This window comes from Rattus norvegicus, chromosome 9 (assembly GCF_021556685.1).
Source record: "Rattus norvegicus strain SHRSP/BbbUtx chromosome 9, alternate assembly SHRSP_T2T, whole genome shotgun sequence".
In the NCBI taxonomy this organism is placed as follows: domain Eukaryota; kingdom Metazoa; phylum Chordata; class Mammalia; order Rodentia; family Muridae; genus Rattus; species Rattus norvegicus.
Window position 1 is genome coordinate 33,124,710 of NC_141542.1, and position 17,372 is coordinate 33,142,081.

General features: G+C 46.1%; 1 protein-coding gene across 1 annotated transcript in view; it reads right to left on the minus strand.

The window, feature by feature from the left end:
* Window positions 1-17,372, minus strand: part of Tnfrsf21 (TNF receptor superfamily member 21) — a 74,604-nt gene that overhangs the window by 38,291 nt on the left and 18,941 nt on the right. The window contains 2 exon segments of the mRNA NM_001108207.1: window positions 12,103-12,597; window positions 13,998-14,649. Of these exon segments, the coding sequence (NP_001101677.1) occupies window positions 12,103-12,597; window positions 13,998-14,649 (1,147 nt within the window).

Genomic DNA, 17,372 nt, shown 5'->3' on the forward strand with positions numbered 1-17,372 from the left:
TTTTCCCTAGACAAGAGAATTTTCAAGAGAAACTGAAGAGTCAGGGGAAGGCAAAAGTGCTCCATTCTCTGAGTGGGCAGACAGTTGGGATGAAAGAAAAGAGGAATTGGACTTCCTTTGCTCTTCAAAGGTTTTGTGTATGTTACAGGAGCTTAACAATTTAAGTTCATTCCTTTTGCGACCAAGACATTCATTTCAGATCAGGTCTTTGACTCCCACACCCTGGAATCACCTAGCTGGGGTGGTCAGCAAAAGAAGAGACACACCAGCTCCCTCCTCTGACTAATTATCCATGGACCATGGTCCTTTTCATTGGGGCGATCTTGGGAGAGGTCAAAGGGTGCTCTTAGTCTGGGACAAGCCATCCATCTATTCCCCTCATCCTCATCTACTCCTTGGCCACTGCTGAAGACCTCCAGGATCCTCCGAAGCAAATGACTTCTCTGTTGTCTTACTCCAGAACTGTGAGTAATTTTCAAACCACAGTGTTTCTTTTACCAGTGGGCAAAATCATGCCATCCGTTGACTGGAAGGGCAACATGGACAACATAAGAAGTATTATCCCAGAAGTTGGGAACCTTCTTATGTTGGACAGAGCCTTAACTGTCCTCTGACTGAAACATCACAGCTTGAGCAAATCACTTCCTGTGCTCAGTTCCACTATATGTAAAATGTGAACATTAGACAACAAGAATTCCCCTCTTCCTCTCCCTCTCTCTTACCCTCTTTCTCTCCCTCTCCCTTCCCCCATCTACACCCCTGCAGTTTCATCACTGTCCAACCTCTAGGTTTCCCAAAACAAAACAAAAACACTCTTCATGTTCCCAAGGCCCTGCAAAAACCCTAGTCTGCTAAGTTGATAAAAAACATCACTGAAAAACAATTTAAAAATCAATCTTTAAAAAAAAAATCCCAATGTTTTCTTTACCTTAGGATTCCTTAAATGTGATGCTGGCTACCAATCTTCCCCATAATTCCCCTGTTGTCTGAGAATAGGCCAGGGCGATGCACCCTGCGCATGCTTGCTTTCCTGTACTACTGAACAGGTTCTCCTCAGTTCACACACAGTTAACAATGATTCCCAGATGAGAGGGAATATAGCGAGAGGCAGAGCAAAGGGGGAGGAGGGAATAACTAAGACAGAGAATAGAATCTCCCTCTAGCCTAACATCCCTTGCTTCACTTGTCCCTGAAGAAATCCATGGTTGTCATGGTGAAAGATGTCCCCGACAGACAAGAACTTTGCCTGTCTCCGGAGAGCCACCTTCCTCAAGGCGCTTACCCCACAGGCAAAGCCAGCCTATGCCATGGTCCTTCTGCAAGGGAAGTAACTCATTTCTGGAGCATGAGTTTTCTATCTCTAGATGAGTAACAGTTTCTTCCACTGCCATTGACCACTTCAAATGATCCTTCAGAACTTAAATTCATAGTGGCGATGAATTGCAGTCACCAGCCCGTGGTAAACGTGTAACTTAAGAATCCTTTTATTAGAGAGACTTACGCTCACACCAATAGGCCATGATTAGAGTATGTACAATTAAAAAGGCTTTGGGCTAGCTTAAACCTTATTTGTGGATACCAAGCAGTGATTGGAGGGACATTTAGACATGTCCATCCCCAGTACTGTTTATTACAGATACACAGGAGCTGCTGATCTCTTCCCAACTGGCATGGGTGATGAGCAAACTTCCAGAAACTCAGGAGTTGTAGCTGAGGCTCTGCCATGACACCAAGGTCTCTCTCAGTGTTAAAGTTCAGAAATAAATGAGAGCTTTCGTCATGGCCTCCTATTGCTCTGTGATCACCATGCATGTTGGACTATTGGACACATTAGAAAGATTGTCTCTGGGCTGGAGAGATGGCTCAGTGGTTAAGAGCACTGACTGCTCTTCCAGAGGTCCTGAGTACAAATCCCAGCAACCACATGGTAGCTCACAACCATCTATAATGGGATCTGATTCCCTCTTCTGGTGTGTCTGAAGATAGCTACAGTGTATTTATATATAATAAATAAATCTTAAAAAAAAAAAAAAAGGACTGTCTCCAAACATTAGTTCTGGACTAGTTGTTGAATCTCCCTCAATACCAAAGGATCGATCCTCTACACCCCACATAAGCACAGAGTCCCTGTACACTCAGCCTTGCCTAGCCACACGTAGAAGCATTTACTACCTTACGGTCACTCTGTCATCAGCTGCTGGGTAGTCTTTGGTGTTTCGGTGACATGGAATCCTTCTGTAGCATAAAGCTGGGATTAAGGCTGGCTTCCCCTCTCTGAGTAGCCACACACTGCTCCCACCCTACAATGTATGCAGGACCCACATAACCTACATTTTTTTCCTATAAAATACCAGGGTAACATGAAGTGCACCCAGCTAAGACCAAAAAAAAAAAAAAAAAAAGCATTATCACACTGATCACCTTCAGCCTTGAACTCTGGGACCCAAGCCCTTAGGTGTTCTTATTTTACTAAAATACCTGACCACCAAGGAGAGTGCATGACTGGCCCAGGATCATGACAGGCTTTTAGCAGCAGGCAGGCAGATCTAGACATCAACTGTCCTGGCCATGTCATTTCTGCAACCTGTGGCCGCTCTTCAGAACTGCAAGGAGCAAACCTTTGGGAAATGAGTGCAGGCTTCCACTCAGCCCTCTCTTGTTTGTAAAGCACTTGCATACAGATGGCTCTTGCCCATATAATCCTGTACCTTTCCTTTCCTCCCAGCCCGCACGTACCTCTGTGAATACTAATTTGAGGCCATCTCCTCTCTATATATATTTTCCCTTTCCGGCACACAGAGTCAAATCGGAGTTCCAAATCTCTAGATGTCTGTTCACTATTTTTCTTAGACTCACTGCCCCTTCAAAGTATATTGGAAGTCAAGGTGAGAACCCAAACCACTGTGTCCTCCTTTATGGCTTTGCCTTGACTAAGAGACAAGCTGTAACAGGTCCATGCAGGTATACTTGTGAGGTAGGCCCACACGTAAGATGCCACTCTCTGGGTAATCCCAGGATATGTTGGGAGGAGACGGAGGGATTTGGGAATGGGGTTTTAAAGGGACAAGGATAGCTTACACATTACAAACATTTTAGTCACTCAAGTTTTGTTATGCATCCCTGTGACAGAGTAAGAAATGTGTACCCCTAATGGTAACACACAGCACGGTTAAGCTTAAGGAGGGCTCCAAGAGGAGAAGATCATATACTTATCTAAGCTGCTCCAGTTAGCAGAAGGTGAGAGAGAAATGGCAAACCTATGGTAGACTTCACATTCTGGCCCAGCACATGTCACCTGATCCTACAGATCAAGTTTTGTTAGACTATGACTCCCTCTGATAATTTACACACTGACTGTGGGCTCTTCTGACACTACAAAAAAAAGAACCGGATGGTTCCAACGCAAGCTGTACAATTATGGAGACTTCCTGTGGGGCTCAAAAATAATCTGTGCTAGAATCAACAAATAATCGGTACCGCTCACACACACACACACACACACACCACCAAGAGCCCTGGGCTTAAGGGCTGGAGAGATGGTTCAGTGACCAAGAGCACTGACTGGTCTTGCAGAGATCGTGAGTTTGCTCCCAGCACCCTCAATGTGCATATACCCCACACAGATTCACATGATTAAAAATAAAATAAAACAAAGATTTAAAAATAAGATAAATATTGAAAACAAAATCCTTGTCTAATTTCCTAACAGAACACCGCTGTAAGCCAACGGGGGCAAACCCAACGGTTCAACGGCTCAAAAGAATAAGTAGATTAGCCTTTGGATGTTCTAGACCACCACCATCCTGCAGAATGTTCTAGGCACTGGAAATGTTCCGTCTGTCTCAATGTGGTCAGGCAAGTATTGGTTATGAATGCCTATAAGGCATTTGGGTTATCATTGGTGCATCCAGAAGCTGAATTTTGCTTTTTCGTTAACTTTAGCTTGAATTCCTCAAGGCATTGTAGCTACCACTGGAAACAGCTCAGACACAGGCCATTTGAGCCCCAAGGCATGGGCCAAGTGTAGGGCCACATGGTAAAAACCTAGTGCCGTGAAATTCAAAATGACCCAAAATGGCCAAAATGTGGATGTTTCACTCCTTCCTTAAAAGGGGAACAAGAATACCCTTAGGAGGGGATAGGGAGACAAAGTTTAGAACAGAGGCTGAAGGAACACCCATTCAAAGCCTGCCCCACATGTGTCCCATACATATACAGCCACCAAACTAGATAAGATGGATGAAGCAAAGAAGTGCAGGCCGACAGGAACTGGATGTAGATCTCTCCTGAGAGGCACAGCTAGAATATGGCAAATACAGAGGCGAATGCCAGCAGCAAACCACTGAACCGAGAATGAGACCCCCAGTAAAGGAGTCAGAGAAAGGACTGAAAGAGCTGAAGGGGCTTGAGACCCCGTATGAACAACAATGCCAACCAACCAGAGCTTCCAGGGACTAAGCCACTACCCAAAGACTATATATGGACTGACCCTGGGCTCTGACCTCATAGGTAGCAATGAATAGCCTAGTAAGAGCACCAGTGGAAGGGGAAGCCCTTGGTCCTGCCAAGACTGGACCCCCAGTGAACATGATTGTTGGGGGGAGGGTGGTAATGGGGAGAGGATGGGGAGGGGAACACCCATATAGAAGGGGAGAGGGAGGGGTTAGGGGGATGTTGGCCTGGAAACTGGGAAAGGGAATAACACTCGAAATGTAAGTAAGAAATACCCAATTTAATAAAGATGGAAACAAAAAACAAACAAACAAAAAACCTAGTGTCTCTCCTCTAAGAATTTACAGGCTATGAGAGGAGATTAAGAACTAGAAATTCGGGCGAGTGTCTCAGAATGGATTGCTATATAGAACATTACACATGTAAAATTGACAGAATATTTGTCTGCATACACAAACCCTGAAGCCAGGTCATGTACGCTTAGGATTGCAGCCATCCCAGACTCAGGAAGTGGAAGACGGGTGATCAGATTCTTAAGGCCATCCTCTGCTATGCAACAAATTTAAAGCCAGCCCAGACCACATTAAACCCTTTTTTTAAAAGTAAAAAATAAAACAAGCCAAGTACGAAGAATGACCTCTGTCCCCTTTGGCCCCCGAAGCACATCAGTTCACGCATAAGGAAGCCCCAGAAACCTCACAGTGGTTGCTGCTGTCCACTTAAGGAAAATGCTGGCTCCGTAGGTCATGTGTGTTACACTGATTTCACCGCCAAGGGCACGCTAGCCGCCTACGGCAGACCACTGAACAACTAGGCCAGCCAGAAGCTAAACACACCGTAAACTAGGTAAATCCAGTTCCCTTTCTCACTCCCTCTTCTACATCTCATTTTAACTCGTAGTCTAAAACCTAAGAGCAAAAGGAAACACGATCCAGTGCAGTCACAGCAGGGTCGTGTTCCCTCTAAATCTTCCCCCTACTTCCTCCACCAGTACGTAGTGGACGCTGGCATTGTCTAACCCAATTTCCAAACACCCCCGTTTGCTAAAGTTTCTAGCAAAACGGATGGCCTGGTCTCAAACTTCAGACACTTTTGCAAACGCAAGGAATGGGGAAGAAAGACATGACGGACGGTAAATAATTGAAGGAAAAGAAACGGCAATGGCACCGGCTAGAAACAACCGTGAGAGCGCACAGTTGGTTCCTCTTCTCGGCCACCCCACTGTCAATAGTGCTGGACCAAGGCTTTGTGCCTTCTGAAGACAAAAGAGAACAAAGTGACTTTCGGGGGGATCTTTTCACACTTCCTCAGTGCACTTGTGGGGAGACTAAGTTTTACTGTCATTATCATTTAGTGTGTGCGTGTGCGTGTGTGTGTGTGTTTGTGTGTGTGTGTGTGCATTTGTGAATGAGGAAAAAAACAGGTCAAATAGAAAATATTTTCTGTGTAGCCTACGTTTATTTCACTTTATTCATCTGTTTGTCTTTTGACTCACTATGTAGCCCTGCCAACCTACAACTCACTTTGCTGTCCTAGAACTTATAGCAGTGCCCCTGCCTCACCCTCTCAAGTGCTAGGATTACAGACATGAGCCTCTACGCTTGGCTTTTTGCACCAATCATCTTTAGAAAAATGTTTATTTGTTTAAATTATACGTATGTGCACACGAGACCAGGTGCCCACAGAGATGTTAGATCCCTCAGAGCTGGCTGGGTTCTCTGGAAGAATTGCTTGAGCTTCTAACCACTGAGCCACCCCCTCCAGCCCCTTCGTTTTCATTTTAAATCAAGTAAAACTTTTGTGCTCCCACCCACACCGACCCCATTACCTTGGGATTATAATACGAAAAGAAATCTATTTCCACAAAGCTGACAAAGGGTGGCAATTAGAGCCCAAACAATAGGCTCATGTCATCATGACAGCTTAACCTAAAAACAAAACCTTTAAATAGGGTTCATAGACAAAAATTCTAGAGGGACTTACTTATGATTCCCAATGCTAAAGTGGGTATATTACAAGAAACCACAGCTTCCTCGAACCCTCGCAACCTTTAACCTCTGACTTTGGAAAACAAGGGAGCGTATGTAGCCTCCGTCCGACAGTGCAGCTCCTGGGTCTGACCTCAGGACACCTCGAGAGCAGAACTGCAGTGCTTGAAACATGAACTTTAGAAACTGTATACCAATGGCAGACAGAGAAGTGCCAGAGGGCTTTATGATAAGAAGGCAGGAGCTTCAGAGTGCCGAGGTCTGATAAGGCAAACAAGATCCCGCAGGTCACTGAGACACAGCACAACCATTGCCACAGCACACAGCAGGATTCAGATCGGTACCTGCTCAACATGGAGCCCTTCAAGAAATAGGACGTGAGATCCGTTCCTCAAGACCTGTTCATGGACCACCACTGCAAGCTGTGAGGTGGGGTATCATTTTCTTTAATGGGAAAGCAAGGAGGAGACTACTCAGAAGAAAGCATTCTGAGAGAAAGGGAAACTGTCACCAGAGTCAATGGTTGGGGAATATAACCACAGTGCACTATGTGTACATATGAAGCTGTCGCACAATAATAATAATTTTGTAAAGAACAGCCCGGCATGTCCTATTACAGTGGGCAGGAGTAAATAAAGGCGGTCTCGCAGGACCTTTGATAGAAGACTCCTGGGTATTCAGTCCTCATTCTCATAAGCCATTCAGTGTGAATGGGCAGGAACCAGGAAGCTATCTCGTGAGGCGGGATAATCTGCTGCCTAAGCACAATGCACTCAGATCAACGAGGCTTTGTTCACAGAGAGCCCAGTGCACCTGCCGCAGCTCTCACTGAACAGAATCCCTCTTTGTAATGGGATTTTACCTGCTTGCACCCTTGAACCCAGCAATTTGGTAAGAAAAGGCCTTCCTTAGAGAAACACCTCACACAGAAATATCCCAATGCAGAAACCCGAGGAAGGCTGAACTACGGAAAGGGCTCCTCATACCTGACAGAGACGACTGAAAGACGCCCCGTGGAAGGGACTGAAGTGTGTGACTGGGTTGGGTTTGATTTTCCCACTTCCATCCCTTTTATATAAAACAGGATGTTGTTGTAAGGACACATGACATTTCATGAGGTAAAAAAAGCTGTAAGGATGTTGAAGGGCAGGCTGGTGAGGTGGCTCAGAGGGCAAAGGCCCTTGGCGTTAAGCCTTAAGACCTGGGTTCTATCCCTGGGGTCCACATAGTGGTAGAAAAGAACGGACCTCTGCAATTGTCTTCTAACCTTTATACATGCACCGTGGCATGTACACCCCAACACACTATGTAAGCAATCAAATAATCATGTGATACATGTTTTAAAAGAATGCTTAAGATCTTTTGCTTTCTGCTCCTGGACCAGCCTTTATTACAACCTTCTGTGTTCTCTGGAATGTTCAAACTATGCCCCCAAAGCATGTTTATAAATGTATCTGATCACAAACTATAACAGCCCATCATTGACTAGTAGAATCATCACGGATGGATAACTTTAGATCTACATAGTCTTAAAAGGATAGTCACATATTCTAACGAGGTAGACTTGGAGCACAGGGAACTACAGGGGGCAGCTGAACTGAAAATGTGATCCTAGACTAGATCTGATACTCGAGGGAAAAGGTATACATCCTAAGGGAAGGAAGTGTTCAGTGGACAAAGTGCTTGCCATGCAAAGGTGAGGAGTGGAGAGTGTATCCCAGCACCTAGAGGGCGGTGCAAGGTCCGCTTGTAACCTTAGGTGGTGGAGATGGTAGACTTCAGAGTAAAACTGGGGAGCTACACTAAGCTCAGGCCTCAGTGAGAGACCCTGGTCAGGAGAGAGAAAGGAGAGATAAGACACGTGATATCAACATCTGCCATCCACGCTCATGTGCACACATGTACATACCCATACATTTACCTGCCTATATATAAGTACAAACACACACACACACACACACCACATACACACACACAATCACACACACCACATACACACACACCACACATACACACACACAACCACACACACCACACATACACCACACATACACACACACCACATACACCACACATACACACACACCACATACACACACACACCACACATACACACACAACCACACACACACCACACACACAACCAAACACACATACCACACATACCACACACCCCATTTTCACACACACATACCACACACACACATACACCACTCACACCACACATACCATACACACACACCACACACCACACTCACACCACCCAACCACACACACACACACACACACACACACACATACCACACATACAAACACACAACCACACACACACACCACATATACACACACACCCCATTTTCACACACACATACCCCCCCCCCACACACACACACACACACCAAATAAAGAAACCAAATGCTCTTTCTGTCAAGGCCTAACTGGGTAGTTAGTTGTTTGTTTCCTGAGGGTATTTTAGTGGGGGGGGTCCTTTGTCATCTTGAAACAAGCTAGAGTCACTTACCAAGAGGGAACCTCAATTAAGAAAAATGCCTCCACTGAATTGGCCTGTAGAGAAGTCTGTAAGGCACTTTCTTTTTTTTATATAAATATTTTTAAAGATTTATTTATTTTAGGTATATGAGCACACTGTCACTGTCTTCAGACATAACAGAAGAGGGCATGAGGTCCCATTACAGATGGTTGTGAGTCACCACGTGGTTGGTTGGATTTGAACTCAGGACCTCTGGAAGAACAATCAGTGCTCTTAACCACTGAGCCACCTCTCCAGCCCTGTGAGGCACTTTCTTGATTATCGATTGATATGGGAGGGGCCAGCCCTTTGTGGATGGTGTTACATCTGTGCAGAGGTTGTCTAAAAAATCAAGCAGGAGAGACATGGGGAACAAGCCAGTAAGCAGTGCTCCTTCATGGCCTCTGCTTCAGTTCCTGCCTCCAGGTTCCTACTTGAGTTCGTGCCCTGACTTCCCTCCATGATGAACTATGACATGGAAATGTAAGCCAAATAAACCCTGCCCCACCTCCAGCTTTCCTTTGCTTATCATAAGGACAGAAAGCAAACTTGGACACCAGGCCAACAAAGACAGCAATGTATATAACAAAGTATTGGTTCAGCTTTCGGCTTACTGAGGTTGGACACTACAAAATATTTTACGGAGAGAATATCTTTTTTGTTAGGAAATGTACTAATTTATTGAAGGGTAAAGGCCCATGAAACAATTTGGGAAATTTAGTTTGTCTTTTGAGTGACTGTGTATATAAATGTGACGTGTATTATACACGTCATTAAATATAACACGTTATTCTGTAATACATACTCTAGTGCGTAAGATTTGCTTCAGTAGCGAAGAACAGATGGCATCGAGTAAAATCTGAAGCAGGATGTGGTGGCACATGTATGTAATTGCAGCACAAGGGAGTCTGAGGCAGTAGGATAAGGAATTGAGGGGCGGCTTTGGCTACATGGTGAGTTTGAAGGCAGCCTGGGCTATGTGAGACACTGTCTCTGAACTATAACAGTAACAACAGTAAGACCAACCCGACCACAGGAATATAGGTATTCTTTACCCTCTCCTCAAAACTTCTCTTAAGTTAGGATTATGTCTCCATAGGGAGCTTTTTAAAAGTTTTTATTAGAAAGGCAAAGAGTCAATGGTGAAGCATTTCCAGTCACCAGGTTTCCAGAGGATTCCACAGGGTCTACACAGGCTCTCAGCCAGATACATCCAACCAGCAGCCCAAGGGCCACAGGCATCCCGGGAGAGCTATGAAGACAGCCCAGCACGCGCACAGGTGACAACTCGAGGCTGCGATGTCAGAAAGTTGGACAGCCCTGGGAGTCTGTACCATGCAGAGTGCTTCCCCAGCATCCCACTGAGCAATCTCCGAAGTCAGTAAAGGAGGCAAAATAAGTTGTGGTTTAACGTTCCTCTCCAACGTCCGGTGATTGACGTTTTTAGTATACAAAACATGTGCCACTTGTGGGGTACTAACAATGAGAGGGGAAAGAGGACAAAATCCTACCACACTGGAACCATTCTTCCCACTGGCATCTTTCCTTCCGACCTCTGAAGGTTTAAAAGAGTCGGGACTGTCATAAGCTGTGTGGTTCTGTCTGTTCCTTTTACCCAATATAAACGATTCTTTGGACCGAGTAAAAGCATTCCACTATACACACACAGTTCAGCATGAGCTCAGCTAATTCCCTGGAACTGGTACTTTGTTTACAATGTTTATGATTTACAAGGCTAAGTTAAATAGTTGTAAGGTTAACCAGGCTTGTCATCCTCTAATCCCAACACTAAAGAGGCTGACACCGGAGAATCACAAGTTCAAGGCCTGCCTGGCTACAGAGCAAGATCCTGTCTGCTCTCCCCACAAAAGAGCGTTTATGTTCACTGTGCTTACTTTAAAAAAAAATATCTGTTTATACCTCAGTGATAAAGTCCCAGAATAGAATTACTATACCAAAGAGTATGAGTACTTTCAAAGCCAGTTTGTCGGAAGGTGAGCACACACCTTTATCTGTAGATGGGAAAGGAAACATCTGAATGGGATTTCCAGAGCCTGCTTTCACTCAGGAAAGGAAGTTACGACCACAGCAGGGAACAAAATTGCTGCCTTCATGTCAGGCTGAGCGCAGAGACAAATAAGTACTGTAAGCTATTTTTGCCCTTAAAAGAGAAAAGACCAAAATATTCCAGCCTCTTTCAACACGCAGAGACTACTAAGTGAGAGGCACAGCCTTAGACGAAGACAACAGTCTTATCTTGTGGGTATCCATCTCCTAACAGATATTTCTGCTCACTTGATTGGGTGACATTCTAAGTGTGCGTGCGTGCGTGCGTGCGTGCGTGCGTGTGTGTGTGTGTGTGTGTGTGTGTGTGTGTGTGTGTGTCTATGCGCGCACTTCTGTAAAGAATGTGTATGTATGAAGATACAGAGCCAAAAGCAAGGTTCACATCTAAACCTTTCAGCCCAGCTAACTTTAGAGCAATTTAGTTTTGAACTCCCTTTATTTTTTTCCTCAGTCCTGTGACAGAAAGGGAAGTGTGGGCTGGTGAGATGGCTCTATGTTGTCAAAGCTCTTTGCTATACAAGCCCACAGTCGAAGGAGAGAACTGACTCCTGAAACTTGTCCTCTCACCGCCACATGATAGCATGTTCGAGCATGCGTGCATACATACACACACGCACACATACCCCATAATCCGCACACAAATAGTATGAATTTGGAATTTTCTTTCTAAAGAGAAAGAAGGAAGGGCTGCATGCAGTAGTAAGAAATGTGAAGTCCGGTGCCATGAGTCCTGAACAATTAGTCTCTTGTGTAAGCGAAACCTTGCTGAATTAAATTCCTTCACTTACTAAAGAACACAGTTAAAATATGTAAGTCCCTCACAGTGACCTGCAGGTCTCTGGTTCTGCAACATTTTCTAGTTCCAATGGTGCAAGGGAAGGAAATAGAAAGAGGTGATTCTCTCTGAACGTGTTATTGGTCAGAATCATGTTCTAGAACCTGCTAGATCAAGAAAAGCCCTTGGTGAAGCAAAGGGGCTCCACAACCTACAGATTTCCCACCTCTTTAGAGAGCGGGAGGGAGGTCGAGCGCTCTACACACACGGAGGAAACAGAAGAAGCTCACCGTGGCCATTGCGGTAGTAGATCCATTTCTCCCGGTTCTGGGTTGGAGTCAAGGACTTCTTCAGCCCTGCCTTTTCCATGATGGCACTGGGATCCTGCCGGGGCCCCTTCTTGAGAGTCCTAGAGCTCTTTCGGATACTGCATACCACAATGAGCACCAGGACCAGCAGAAGGAAGAGTACAATCATCCAGGGCAAATGCTCGTTGATGTCGAAATGCTTGTGTGGGTTCTGTCTGGGATGGCCCCTCTTGGGGGCCTTGATGGCTGTGCTGGACTTCTCACCAGTGGCCTCCATGGATGATGGCAGCAGCTTCAGAATGTGTCTGTGGTGGGGGCCTTGCTGGTGGGTAAGTTGTGGTGGGTTTGGCAGGGTCCTGTTCGTGCTCTCCTTCCCACTCGTGGAGCTTGTATTGTCAGGCACTGTCTCTTCCTGGATGTCACTTGGTACCTTAGTTCTAACAGAGGCAGTAGAGTTGGAATCTGTTGAGTTCATGCCTAGAAAAAAAGAGTAAGGAGGGGGAAGAGCTTTTCCATATTTGGGCATCTACACATTCTCTCCTGTCCCTTGTCATCTCTAAGTGAGGGCGGGTAATCAAAGAAGAGATGACTGATGCTTAAGATCAAATATTAGTTTGCACATTTCCACAAAGGTCCCGAACAGCATCTTTATATAAAAGATAAAAATATGGATAGTTAAACTCTGTTTCTGTGCCCAGAATATGGGCATCTTCGGGAAAAACAATATTTGAGCTCTCCTAGACTCTGCTAGTTAGCTCCCCCTCGATTTCAAGTTCTACAGGGATAAAAGTGTATCTGCCACTGGTCAGCCGGTCGTTGATTTGATTGTGCATTTCAACTAAATTCCTTTGCTGGCTGCCCTCCTCCCTCACCTTTCATGACTCAGTGATGAAACAGAGTCCGTGACTAAGATGAAGAGTGCAGGCTCAAAGCCAACCCTGGGCAACAGGTCAGTAAATAGAGTAAGGCTGGACTCTCCTAGAGGCTGTATCTGAGATCACAGAGGGTTGGGGCTGGCTCTGAGAACTTCTGTGGCATTTCCACAATTAGTCCTCATGGAAGGAGTGTGAGGGATAGTACCTGAAAGTCTCTGGGGACAGAGCCTGCCTTGTGTCAGCCCCTGGAGTTACTCATTCCTGTCTCTTCATTTCAAAATGGCGGCCATGAGGAAGTGTTTCCCCCAGACATCATCACACTTGACAGTGTGCTAGTAGGCACAATGTAAGTTGGCTCTATCTCATGGGAACTAAATGAGACGAGAGAGGATCTGGCAAAGTTTGAACTTCTGCCCGAGTGTTAACTGGAATTTGGTAGGCCATAAACTCAAGCTGAAAAAAAAATTGATGTGAGGGCTGGTCATCTTCACTCAGATTTAAACGTCCATCTTTTCTGTCCTACCTTGGAGGCAACATTCCTCCCTTCCTTCCAGATATGTAATGACAAGCTCTCTCCTCCTGTCTCTCCCTCTCGCTCCATCTACCCACGATTTTGCATAACTTTTTTTTTTTAATCTGAAAGGAACCTTAAGCAACTAAAATCACTCTCAACTCACTCACTTGGGCCCAGCACCGAATGGGTTAAGTGATTTACATAAGGTCACACACTGTCCTGATTTCTCGCCCGTTCTTATTTGCCAGTTTGATGTAACCTAGTTTCTAGATATCTGTTGTCTCCTAATAGAAACCTTCTGAGTTGCAATATCTCTATTAAGCCCAAAGAAGCCAAATTTAATTAGCCACAAAAATAAAAACGAAGGCTCCCTCCTCCAAGGGATGATTTTTAGATTTGGCAAAGTGGTGAGAGCATCTTTGGTTTATAAGCCTGTTCTACCGGGCTCAAAGCCTTCCTCAGGTAAGTAATTCGTGTGGTTGCATTACCTTGGGGCTCATAGGTGGAGGAGGGGACATCGTGGGATTCCGTGTGCTCAGGATGAGAAAAGGTAGCTATGCCAGGGGAAGATGGGGTCGTGCTGGAGGAGGACAGGTGCACGCCACAGACGTTGTCTGTCTCCTTAGTCCCCTGCTTGACCACCATCAGGTTCTGACCCAGACAGTCCGTGTGGGCTCTACACTTCATCACACTGGAAGGCACGTCAGAGAAGGTACCGCGAGCACACTGCTTACACCGCACATCTTCATTCTCTGTCCCTTTCTTCCTCACACCCCAGCCCACAGGGCACACCGTGTGGGGAGCGCAGGTCCCATTAGACTGATACATTCCGGGTGGGCAGATGCATTCTCGGTCAGTCAAGGCAGCACAAGGTAATCTCTCAATCATCGGCCGTGGGCATGGCTGACTACAGTCATGGCATCTCTCTATGCCGTTCTCATGCCTGGTAAAGGTCCCCGAGGGGCAGCTGCTGCAGACTCGCAGGCTCGTGTTGGTACAGTGCTCAGAGACATACGTTCCTGCCGGACACTTGTCGCAGGTTAGCACCTGGCCAGTGGTACGGTCAACGTGGCGGTACGTGCCCGTGAGACTCAGAGTCTTTTGTTCTGGTTGGGCTGTGATGGTGCTGAGGAACCCAAGCTGAAAGAAATAAGAGAGGTGTCAGATAGGGACAAAGGGGAACAACACCGGCAACGACAACAACACAGTCATACCGTCGGGTACAACGTCAGCGTGACATCAGCTCTATGGCACCTGCATGCCTGATGATGTACGCTTGCTTTGTTTAAACAAACAGGCATACTTTTGGCATTCCTGGAACGTGTATCGAACAATGGAGCAGACGCTCTTAGATTCAAACCCAGTCTGTCCGGTCTCTGAAGGCCACAGACAGTAGACACCTATCCCTGCAAGCACCTGCTGAGGAATCCACACATTGAGCTGGGTCCTGAGAGAATAAATCGGTGGCCATGTTCTAAAAGAAAAACTTCACCCAGCAGGTCAGAGTCACACCAACTTCCAGAATAAAAACTTGGAGGACCTCTTGGGCATGGTGACCCATGCTTTTAATCCCATGGATCTCTGAGTTTGAAGCCAGTCTGGTCCACAGAGCAAGTTCTACAGAGCCACAGAGTCAGGGTCATAAGGAGACACCCTGTCTCCGTAAACCACAAGAAAAAAAAAAACCTGGGGTGGGGGGAATCACAAGCACTGAGATGCTGTGAAAGACATAGAAGAGGAGCAGGGAGCAAAGACTAGTGACTGCTTCCCTGCGGCCTTAGAAATGGAGAGGACTTGGCAGTCGTCTTTGACATCCTCAGTGAGATGTAGAAGTTTGTATGAAACTTGTGGCAGGCCCCAAAGTACCAGCTACAAAACAAATCCCTTCTAGATTTACAGCTACCCTGGTCACTGAAAGAACAAAGCAAAAAACCGTTTGCAAGGTGATCAAGGGTCTGTCTTCTTAGCATCTCGAAACTTGAACCCAGTCTATTCTTTCCCAACCCCACAGTTAAGTGAGGCCAGGGTACTTCCTCATCTCTTATCTGCTCTTGAGTTTTCCTCCTTAGAGCTTAGGATAGATTTTTAGGCTTTTCTTTAGTCTGAGCCTGAAGCGGGGGTGGGGGGTGGGGGGGTGGAGGCTGTCAGGGGTGGATGGTGGTTGGTTTCCTTGTTGAGAAACTTGACTTCACATTAGAAATTGAGAAAGAAGAGAGCCTGCTACTCGGTGATAAGTTCTGTGTCTTCGCTCTCAGCGTTTGGCTTTGCCCTTCCTTTTCCTGCTCCCTCGGCTTGCAAAACGAGCCAAGACACCCTCTACTGAGCTCAGCAGATGCCCTGGGTGGAGGAAACCATCTGTCCAATGGTGCCCCACCCCCATGGTGGACTCAGAAGTGTGTGCCCTGAGGAGATACACAAAGCTCTAGGAAACGGAGCCTCGACACCAGCCTCCCCCACCCACGGCCCCTGAGTGTGCATGTGGCTGACCACACCCACCAGCCTAAGCCAGGATTCAGACTTAGGATGGGAGGTTATTCGCCAGTCCCCTGATGTCTGACTTGTCACAGATCACCTAGCTGTGTACGAACACTACCCAGCAGCCCCACATCCCCTACGTTCTACCCCACACGTACTCTATTTGAACTTCTTGATTTCTTGGGAGTAAAAAGCAAAGGTTTATTAGATTATTTTGAAGACATTTTGTTTTGAGATAGGGCCTTATATTAAAATCCAGGCTGGCCTCAAAGTTGTGGAAATCCTGACTCAAACTCCCAACAGTTGTTGGGATTACAGGTATGAGCCACGGAGCTGGGCTAGTCTGTTTTTCTAAAAAAAAAATTTCAATGTATTTGGTTGATATAGAGTCTCAATATGCAGCCCAGGTTGGTGTCAAAGTTGCAATCCTCCTGCCTCAGAATCCCAAGGGCTAGGATTCTAGGTATGCACAACCATGCCTGGCTAATAATTTATCAGTTCTTAAGGGACTATAATATTGACCTGTAAAATTACCCATTTATCTCCTACAAACAGAATGAAGGAGAGGGTGAATTGACCACGTTTAGTGAAGCAGATGGAGGGAGAAACCAGTGGGACAGACAGAAGCAAGCACTGAACTGGACAAAGATCACAGGACCGCCTCTTGGCCAAGGAGCAACGGGGGGTAGGCTCCAAGCCCCTCATTTCTGACTCAAACACAGCAGCTCTGCTTCGCAAAGCCTAATTAGACGGAAGGTCTGCCGAGGCTTATTACTCAAGCCTCTCAAGTCTCTCCCAATTCCAGAGTCAATTGCTAATCCCACTGTGCTGTTTGAAAAAACAAAACAAAAATGGAAAAGCTTTATCTAACCTAGAGTTTCCCCCACCAGATGTAGAAGTGCTCGCCTGTAATCTCAGCACTAGAGAGACTCAGAGGAAAGGTTCACAGGATCCAGCACAGGATCCAGACCAGGCTGGGCTACGTAAAGACTTGCACACATGTGCGCACCCCACGCACTAGCTCTTCCCTTCAACCCTGTGGCTTTGGACAGAGATGGATCGAGTGAAACGCCATATTTAAAGACGGCCCCTGCACAATATAAAAAGATTATAGCAAAAGCTAATGACTAGAGGAAAAAACAAAACAGTGGAACGGGCAGACAAGGTCACTGATAGGTTCGAGATAGTGAGAGTCAAGAAAGCAGAGGCTGGGTACTTCCGAGACCCTTGATCCCCACTCCCCATGTGTATCGACATGGCTAAGGCCGGCGAGAGAGGGCTAACACAGGTCCAGGCCTTTGAACACACTACTAAAATTGCCTGTGAAGAGTGGGGAGGCTCAGTAGTGAAAGTGTTTGCCACGCCACCGGAAAACACTTCAGATTCTC